General features: G+C 45.0%; 1 protein-coding gene across 1 annotated transcript; it reads right to left on the bottom strand.

Annotated features, from left to right (window-relative positions):
* Positions 1–3,350: 3,350 nt before the first annotated feature.
* LOC123161831 (ethylene-responsive transcription factor ABI4-like) lies at positions 3,351–9,169 on the bottom strand. The gene is made up of 3 exons (XM_044579653.1): positions 8,615–9,169; positions 4,884–4,887; positions 3,351–3,490 (listed from the first exon to the last, which is right to left on the bottom strand). The coding sequence occupies exons 1-3, from the start codon at positions 9,167–9,169 to the stop codon at positions 3,351–3,353; spliced, it is 699 nt and encodes a 232-aa protein (XP_044435588.1).
* Between the last annotated feature and the right edge of the window lie 1,259 nt (positions 9,170–10,428).

The following is a 10,428-nucleotide window of genomic DNA, read 5'->3' as shown; positions in this document are numbered from 1 at the left end:
TTAATAATAAGAAGCATGACGTAGGGTTTTAACTCCGCAAGAGGGCTCGAACCTGGGTAGAATATCATGTCCATACTTTCCTTTGTCACCATCTAGGTCAGACCATCTAGCATGGGACCCCCTACCCGAGATCATCCGGATTTAGCACCGACAACCCCGGGTAGGATCAATGGGCGTTTTTGTCTTTTCGTTAGGCCAGGTACATTTGGCCCCCTCCACTAATATATCCACTTATTTTTGTCACGACATCTTTGATATGTCCCAAACGTATCTATAATTTATCATTTTTATTGCATTTTCTATTATTTTTCTGCACTAACCTATTAATCTAATGCCCGGTGTGAGTTCTTGTTTTCTGCATGTTTTATTAATATATTCGAATGTCAAAACACAATGCCAATTTAACATGATTTTTCTTTCGGGAAACAAAGGACCCACCAAGCTTCGGGATAAAACGAGAGGATCCACATGGCTCCACATGGACAGGTGGCACACCACCAGGGTGTGTGGGTCCCACCTACACTGCCTTACGTTGATTCAACCGCCATACAATCCTATAAATATGAAAACATCTTATTGTTACAAGAATTTTTTGGCCGCCGCAAGTTCCTTTTTAGCAAAGATCCAATCTGGAGGCCCGTTCTGGAGTTCTATAGGAGGCTTCTTCATCAACCTTGCTGCCTCCATGACTATGTGTGAGTAGTTCCATTAAGACCTTTCGGTCCATATTAGTAGCTAGATGTTTCTCTCTCTTTTGGATCTTCGATACCATGTTCCCATGAGCTGCCTGACATGATTGGATCAGTTTGATATAATCATTGGTGTGTTTGTTGAGATATGATAAATTGTCACTTTAACATGGTCATAAAGTGATTGCTACTCTACAATGTTTCTCATTGTTCTTGTTGAATAAAATTAGTATCTTCAAGACCATACAGTACTGTAGATATTACCTTACAGGATGTTAAGTGTGACCAATGTACCTGAATTCAAGGATGCAACCACCCCGATAAATATGGATAGAGATCAACGTCCATACCGCCTTCAAGACTGAAACTAGTGAAGCCATAATCGATTGCTTGTCAGTGGTCAATTTAGTTCAGATCTAAAGCTTGAACCTTGTTCATGATATACTAAAACAACCTGATTGTAACTATGAGAGTATGGAATTTGAAGATTTTTAGGTGCTTGACACTTGGCTCCTATTATAGTGGTAAATGCTCCAAATAGATTAAAATGCTATCGCTACTGGGAAATGGCTTATAGGTCACGTTAGTGGCGGGCACCGTTAGGTACACGCCACCACTATTTCGGCCAGACACCTTGGTGGGTACAAAAGAGGGCCCACAACAAGTATTGGGTCTGCAATGGCCGGCAAAAAATGCCACCCGCCACTTGTAAATTCTTACCGTGTTAGCCGTGGGCTAAATGTTTCAGTGGCGGGAATATAGTTGCCAACCACCACCACTAGGTCGTTTTGCAGTAGTGTATACTATTATAGAGTTTCTGGATCAATTATGCCAAAGTTGTATACAATGCAACTTCACGCTTAGTGGTGTAGGACAAAATTAAGAGAGCCATTTACTTAGTTGCTCACGAGTCTGCGCGATAAGGTATATAAGGTAGGACCTTGTCTTTCCGAAAATTTTAATTTACAATATTTCATACATATTCGTTTACTTTACAAACTGTAACACCTCGGTACTTGAGTAATTTGATTTTTAACCATCAAAACTTACACGTGTCATAAATAAGTTAGATGCAAGGTTGGTACTGATATAAAGAACAAGCAACAAACCAGATGTGGATAGAATGCTCACCAATGCACATGCTTTTAATTTCTGCTAAGCTTTTCACATAACAATGAGTTTTCAGTTCTAGGGTTTCTTCTAAACGACTTTGTTTGGCACCGCTATCCACACATGTGAAGCTTTCTGCAATTGAGTTTAGGGTTCTACACAATTAGTTTGGGTGGCAACAACCAAATCTATTGCCAAAAGTGGACAAAAAGTGGCACATGTGGTTTATGACAAAGAAAGCATGAGATACAAGAAAGATGCAATTTTATTATTTAGTGTAAAGTTAGCAAAGCTTTTTTTGCGGGGAAGGTTAGCAAAGATTTTGACCTAGTATCTATGTTATCTGGTAACCTACTGCCAAATTCAATCATCTTGTTGCTTCTCCATACCCAATAGGCCTGAACCTTTCAAGAACATCATCGGTTGTCCTCAAAACTTATCTTAGACTCACCTTACACAAGGCAAATGTAATACCTCTAGATGTGGGTCATACTAGAATGGACTACGTTTGCAATCATAACCCCATGAATAACCCAATTGGAAAATAGCTACAATCACTAGTAATTTCATGATGCGTCAAGATCATGTACATCCGGAAGAAAATAAGGATATGCTATACTGCAAATCCAAGAGATAAGTACTACAACATAGCAATTGCAACATAGTGCCCAAAATATTACTATAAAAATGTTTCGTGTTAAGACAACTAATAACTTTGTACTTCAAATATGTTTGCTACTCCACATTTTTTAAGATTATTCTTATTGAATAAAATTAATATACCGAAGATAGTCCACTACTTTAGATATCACCATACATGAGTTACTATAGTTTTCTATACATTTGGATACTTCTAATACTATTGATCGATGTACCGAAATTCAGGGCCGTGATCCCCCGAGAAATCTGGATAGAGATAAATGTTCATGCCGCCTTCGAGACATAAACTAGTGAAGCGGACGGGGATTTGATTGTTAGTGGCTATTTATAGTTCAGTTATAAAGGTTACAAAAAACTTTTTTCATGATATACTACAACAACCGCGCGCTTGGATGACATGAGAGTTTGGACTTTTATGATTTTTTAGGATCATTTGATCCTTGAGTCTGATTTCCTGAATTTGAAACTCACATATTTCATCCTTCTTCGCTTTGCATTAAAAACTGTAACAACATTGGTGTTTGTGCTATATTTTCTCTCTTCAGCTCAAATCAATTATCTCAAACTCCACACCAAACAACATATTGATTAACTAATGGAGTAGACTGATTAAATGTTTCATACCCAAAATATAGTATGGTAACATAAGACAACAGTGCACCCACTCGAAAATAAAACACAAGACAAGAGTTAACAGATTACATGATTGGTAAAAACAAACAACATGATGATAAACAACACTACAATACACCTATTACATGGTAGCGACACATGAGAACAACATTCAAAACATTTGTAATTAAAACTGATATGATAGATAGATTCAGATTGCCTCTGGATTATGATGGCACATGACTATGGGATCTCAGTGCATATTGCGCACGGCTGAGGCTAAACAACAGGAGCACCAGGGAAATACCACAGCTTGGTGAAATTGTCAGCAGTTCCTTCTGTTGGAGCACTAGGTGTGACGGGAACGATGAACTGTTTGGGTTTCTTGAACACCAGGTGGCGAGAGGAAGCCCCTAGCGCTTCCCTTTGTGAAAGTATTTGGGAAGCGTAGAACCCTTTGTCTCGGGCCGCATTGTATATATTGGGAAAAGGCCTTGGTACACAAGTTACAGAGAGAGAGAGAGAGAGATTGACCAAATATGTCGTTACAGAGAGATACGGGAGAAGAAGAGATAGAATTGAGGTACAAGTTAAACACCTCTCCTATCCCTATACAATTACTCTAATACTCCCCCTCAATCTAAACCTCAAGAAGTTTTGCCAAGGTTGAGATTGTATATGAACTCATCTAATCTTCTCTCACTAAGAGGTTTAGTAAACCCATCCGCAAGTTGATCCCGTGTGGGGATAAACCGAATTTCAAGCAGCTTTCGAGCTACTCTCTCTCTGACAAAATGAAAATCAACTTCAATATGTTTCGTCCGTGCATGAAAAACAGGATTTGCTGAGAGATAAGTTGCACCAATATTGTCACACCATAGTCTTGCAGCTTGTGGAGCTTTAATTCCAAGTTCATAAAGTAATGTTTGTATCCACATCACTTCAGTTGTAGAATTTGCCAAAGATTTATATTCAGCCTTTGTACTTGACCTTGAGACAATAGCTTGCTTTCTTGCGCTCCATGACACAAGATTTGATCCCATAAACACAGCAAAATCACCAGTAGATCTCCTATCATCAGCACACCCTGCCCAGTCTGCATCAGAATATGCAGTAACAAGCAAGGAAGAAGACTTGACAATCTGAAGTCCAAGCCCTTGAGTATACTGGAGATACCTTAAAATTCTTTTAACTACTGTCCAATGAGTAGTTCTAGGAGCATGCAAATATTGACATACCTTGTTTACTGAATAAGAGATATCAGGACGTGGAAGTGTCAGATACTGTAAAGCATCTACAATGCTCCTGTAATTTGTTCCATCCTATGAGCCAAGAACTTCTCCACTGTCAACTGTAAGTTTTTTTGAGGTAGAGATTGGTGTGCTCAAAGGTTTGCAATTCTCCAATCCCACTCTCTTTAGAACATCAGCTGTATATTTCTCTTGTGAAAGAAGTATGCCATCTATAATTTGCTTTACCTCCATGCCAAGAAAATAGTGAAGATCACCTAGATCCTTGAGAGCAAATTCAAGTTTTAAATCCTTAAGCAAACAAGCAGTGGCCTCTTGACATGAACTAGCAACAATTATATCATCAACATAAACAAGCACAAAAATAGTGATATTGCCTTTGCTATAAAAGAACAAGGATGTATCTGCCTTGGATGATGTAAACCCAAGATGTTGTAGCTGCATGCTCAACCTAGAATACCATGCTCTTGGAGCCTGCTTTAGACCATATACGGCTTTATCCAACTTACATACATAGTGTGGTGTGCTGTGATTTTTATAACCTGGTGGTTGCCTCATGAACACTTCTTCCTCAAGAACACCATGAAGAAACGCGTTCTGAACATCTAGCTGTCTTAAGCTCCAACCTCTGGAAATAGCAATGGACAAAACAAGACGAATAGTAGTTGCTTTAACAACAGGGCTAAAGGTATCATCATAATCAATTCCAAACCTTTGCTTGAAACCCTTTGCAACCAACCTTGCCTTATACCTGTCTATACTTCCATCAGATTTTCTTTTAATCTTGTATACCCACTTACAATCAATCACATTAGCACCATGTTGCGGTGGTACTAGATGCCAAGTCTGATTTTTTATAAGTGCATTATATTCATTGTCAATGGCTTCCTTCCAATCCTTGTTAGCGAGAGCATCATGCAGATTAATAGGTTCACAGTAGTGGCAAGGAAATCACACTTAGTTGGATTATACTTTATTGTACCATCACTATATTGTTTTTCCTTGACAATACCTGATTGAGACCTTGTGTGTCGACGAAGAGGTGAAGAAGGCGCAGAAGATCCTGTTGTTGCAACGTTGCCCGCAGAAGATCTAGGCTAATGAGGCTCTTGATCCAAGGAAGATTGGGTCTGCTCCACATCCGACGCGCGGCCACGATCGACTCGCGAGTCGGAAGCAACTGGCGGGTCCTGCGTTGGCGCGACGCGGTCAGCTGCTGGGCCCCCTTGAGACGTGGCAGCCGCGAACTCGCTACCCCCCGCGCCTTGCCCGATGGGCGTCGCGGGGCATGCGAGCGCCGGTTGGCGCGACGCGCCTGGACTGGTGGGGTCCGCCTGGTCTGCGGTGCTGTCGGCCACCAGGGTGCGCTGCAACAACGAATCAGTGTGGGATCTCGCGCCGCCCAGCGCTGCAGTCTGCCGTGGATCCGTCTGGGATTGTGCGTTGTCAGCCGAATCAGCACTGGAGGCCGTGCCTATTTTGTATGTGGTGCACATAAAATGACGACAGGAATCTGCACAAAAGGCATTAGAAACACAATTTTCTTTGGATTTTTGCACATGATCATGATCAGTTAATTCACCCCCGTGATCAAGAAGTGTAGCATAGTCTAGTAGAAGTGCTATTTCCGCACGAAGCAAAGCTCCCGCATTGGGATGAAGTGTGGAAAAAGGAAAGAGTGTCTCATCAAAGATAACATCACGAGAGATATAAATGCGTCCAGTAGATATTTCAAAACACATGTATCCTTTATGAAGGTTACTGCACCCAATAAAGACACATTGTGTGGAGCCAAACTCAAGCTTGTGACGATTGTATGGACGTAAATTGGGATAATAAGCACACTCAATTTTTTTTGAGGTAATTGTAATCTGGCTTTTGATGATACAACCGTTCTAAAGGAGTGGAGTTGATAATAACCTTACTGGGAAGGCGATTGATCAGATATGTAGCTGTGATAAAAGCCTCGTCCCAATACTTTAGGGGCATGGATGCATGAGCTAAAAGAGAGAGACCAACTTCAATGATATGACGGTGTTTGCGCTCAGAAGAGCCATTCTGCTGATGAGCATGAGGGCAAGACACATAGTGGGTAATCCCAATGCTACGGAAAAAGGAGTAAAGTTTCTCATACTCCCCTCCCCAGTCACTTTAGACTGATAATTTTTTTCTGTCAAACTGTCTCTCAACAAGTTTATGAAATTCTTGGAAGATGGAAAAGACTTCAGATTTATACTTAAGCAAATAAATCCATGTAAACTTGCTGTAATCATCAATGAAACTAACATAGTATTTTTTTTCTACCAAAAGAATCTCTGGCATGACCCCATACATCACTGAGAATAAGCTCTAAGGGAGCATGAGACACAGTAGTGGACTTAGGATAAGGAAGCTCATGGCTCTTGGCACATTGACAGGCTTCACAAATAGACTCACTATTTGAACTATGTGACAAAGGAAGATTGTCTTTATTGCCTACTTGCCTAACTATGATTGATGAGGGATGTCCTAATCTTTGATGCCACCGTGCCAAAGAGGGCGTGATGACGGAGTAGACGTGATGACGCTTGAGGCTAAGTGCTTCAGTTGAGATGGGGTAGAGTCCTCCAATGCATCTACTGTGGTAGAGAAGTGCCCTCGTTGCCCGATCCTTGATGAAAAAAATAACGAGGGTGAGTTTCAAAGAAGACATTGTTATCGGTGGCTAAACGAGACATAGAGGAAAGATTTTTGTCAGCTTGTGGAACATGGAGAACATCCCTAAGAACTAGATCACTTTGAAGATTAGGGGAATTAAGTGAAGCTTGAGCAATATGACAAATATCCATACCTCTGCCGCTAGCGGTGTGGATCTGGTCGCTGCTGTGATACATCTCGTGAAGGGCAAGTTGCTCTAGCTCATTGGTGACGTGGTCCCTAGCACCAGAGTCGACATACCAGATGCCATCCCCTCCTTGCTCGCGCATAGCGGCTACAACCAAACGAGCATCCGGGACAAAATTTTCATCAAACCGATGCCAGCAATCAATGACCTCATGACCGGCCTTCTTGCAGAGTTGACAATGAGGGTGGCCACGTGATGAAGAGTTGAGGCGGCCATTGTTGGAGTTGAAGCCGACATCCCCATTGTTGGTGCCGTAGCCACCACCCTCATTGTTGTTGACGTAGCCACCACCAGAGCGGGCACCATCGCCCGAAGAAGCGCCACGTCCGCGATCACCACCATGGTTGGCGCCCTGGTGACCATGGCCACGGCCGCGACCCTGTTAAGGGGAGTATGCAGAAGATTGCCGTAGATCGCCGCCATGGAGGAGGGTGAGGCGGGCATCAAAGCTGAGCAGCTGGCTATGCAGCTTTGGAACCGTGAGGGGTTCCACCCATGGAGCAAGAGCAGAGACGACTGGATTGTAATCCATGTCGAGGCCAGCAAGGATCTTGGAGACGTACGATCTCAGGATCGGAGAGTGCCACAGCGGTGCACGCAACTTCATCGGTGAGGCTCTTGATTTTGCCAAGGTACTCTGCCATGGCCATGTTACTTTTTAATTTTAGGTTGGTGAGCTCGATGCGGGTGTTGATCGCCTGTGCTTGGCTCTGAGTAGTGAACATTTCATTGATGACGCGCCACACCTCGCCCGGCTTCTAGAGCGTGCCAACCTGTGAAAGGATCTCGCGGGAAAAGGAACCCATCAAGTACCCTTGAACTTGTTGCTGCTGTGCATACCAGAGAGTTCGTGCAAAGTTGATGACTTGCTCTTCTTTGCTGTCCTTGGTGATGGTGAGAGTGGCCGGCGGTGGCGGGATCTTCTCATCGAGGTAGTGCTCCATCTGAGCACCCTTGATCTGTGGCAGCACGATGGCCTTCCATAGCAGTGAGTTCCCCCTTGTAAGCTTCTCCCGTGGTGGCGATCCGTGGAAGGTACGGGTGGCTGTGGATGGGGAGGCAAAGGTGGAGGAGGAGGTGGTGGTGATTGCGCCCATGGTGCTGGGTGACATGGCGGAGGTGGTAGACATGATCTCTGTCGCAAAGGTAGCTAGATGCGATCTCTTTGAATCTAATGAGGAAGAGGCTCTGTTACCATGTGAAAGTATTTGGGAAGTATAGAACCCTTTGTCTCGGGCCGTATTGTATATATTGGGCAAAAGCCTTGGTACACAAGTTACAGAGAGAAATCAAGAGAGATCAGAGAGATAGACCAAACAGGTCGTTACAGAGAGATACGGGAGAAGAAGAGAGAGAATTGAGGTACAAGTTAAACAGCCTCTCCTATCCCTATAGAATTACTCTAAGACCCTTGAGGAGCTTAAGCAGCTTTCCGTCTGCGCCATGATCTGCATCCGTTGGATAGGCTGTTGTGGCTGTGGAGCAGGTGCGTGCACATGCACCGGCTTCAGGCTGAGACGTGCACGTGCCGGAAGCGGGATGTGCAGGAACGGGTATGCAGGCACCGGTGGGGTGTCTCTAGCGGGCGCTTCAAAGTGGAAGGAAAAGTAAACTACCAGCTTGGGCGGTGGTGGAGGCAGTGCTGTGGGGTCCGGTGAAAATTTAACAACCTGAAAGAGTGGTGCATGTGCGTCGTGACCGCGGCTGCGGTGCCTCGGTGCAGCAATCACCTCCATTACCAGTTTGGCCGGCGGAGGGTAGGGGAAGTTGAGCTTTGCCTTTGTGCCCTTCAGCTCCCTAGCCGCGAGGTCGTAGGCGCACGCGGCGACCTTAGGGGACTGGTACGTCCCCAGCCACAACAATGTCTTCGTCACCGGGTGCTTCATAACTGCGGTGAACTTGCCATCCCCCTTCTTTCTCACCCTAGTTAACCTGCTGTTCTCACCCGCTGCTGCGGCTGCCATGGCCTATACCACAATCGAACGGAGGTGGATGCACTTTGAGGTGGATGCCTGATGTGTGCAAGACGATGGGGTTTAACAGCGGGTCTTGCGCAGCCCAGCCTCCGGCATCAAGCCATGCGTCGCATACGCACATTTCAGCCTCACTGGAACCACGCTGCCCCACCATGAATAGGGAGTGGTTGTTAACACTGACAAAAAATATATATCATGGCGTGCACGTATAGAACCGCCTTACAGCTTGCATTGTTCCTTTTCACTTTGGGAAACGTTTATACCCGGCGCACTGGCTGAGTCTTCCGCCGGTCGCGCATGGGGCGTGCAATCCGTTTTTCCTTGTTGCGCCAAGTCGCTCGTCCACGCATCCAGGCCCACATGCAACACCCTCTTTCCCTCTTTCCTAGCCACGCATCTACGGCCTTATCCATCTGCCAACCGCTCTTCTTCCTCCCCAGCTCTTTCTCTCTCCACGAGCGACCAAAGCACACGCCATGCCGATGAAAGCCAACCGGCTAGACCAGATCCCACTCGCCGGGGCGGTGCTCCTACCCCCCCCCCCCTCATGGTGCACTCCGTCCATCCATCTAGCTCCACTCCAACGATGACCCCCCCCCCCCTGAAAGCTACAACCAGCTGAGATAGAAGCTGCAACCGTCGTCTTTTTTTGCTACTACCGGCGCCGGATTTTGCTACATTCATCACGGCGGGTCTGCGACCTACTAGCGCGGTGCCTTTTTTTGTTGCAACCGTCCTAAGATTTTGCTACTACCGGCGGGATTTTTGCTACATCCATCATATGTGGGGAAGACCGCGACCTGCGACGGCAACGGCAACGAATTGGTGCAAACGGACATGGAAAAAAGCTTCAACCGGCCTAGTATAAGTTCCAACCGATGGAGAAAAAAGCTTCAACAGGCATGACAGAAAAGCTTCAATCCTCATGGAAAAGCTGGAAGCAGCTACGAAAAAAGCTTCAACCGACCATGAAAAAAGCTTCAAGCTAGAGCCAACAATGGTTATGACGGCGAGGCTACGACGGGTTGACGGCAAGGAGCTGCACGCGATTTTTTGCTGCAATCGACAACGGGAAAAGCTACAACCGGTGCCACGTCTTGCTACTCCCGGCAAAACCCGACGAAGGTTGAACCAAATCGTGGTCGGCGCCGTGACTGTCGACATGAATGGTTGTAGCGATTCCTGTCACCGGTCGTAGCAAAAATGAACCATGGTTGAAGCAAAATATATCTGCACTTGGATGATGA

This window comes from Triticum aestivum, chromosome 7B, assembly GCF_018294505.1.
Source record: "Triticum aestivum cultivar Chinese Spring chromosome 7B, IWGSC CS RefSeq v2.1, whole genome shotgun sequence".
NCBI lineage: Eukaryota > Viridiplantae > Streptophyta > Magnoliopsida > Poales > Poaceae > Triticum > Triticum aestivum.
Note: the sequence above shows the minus strand (reverse complement) of the source record. Positions and strands in the feature narration are given on the sequence as shown.

What these genes read in the sequence shown, in the direction of transcription:
- LOC123161831 (XM_044579653.1), bottom strand. Translation starts at nt 9,169, where the DNA reads ATGGCAGCCGCAGCAGCGGGTGAGAACAGCAGGTTAACTAGGGTGAGA.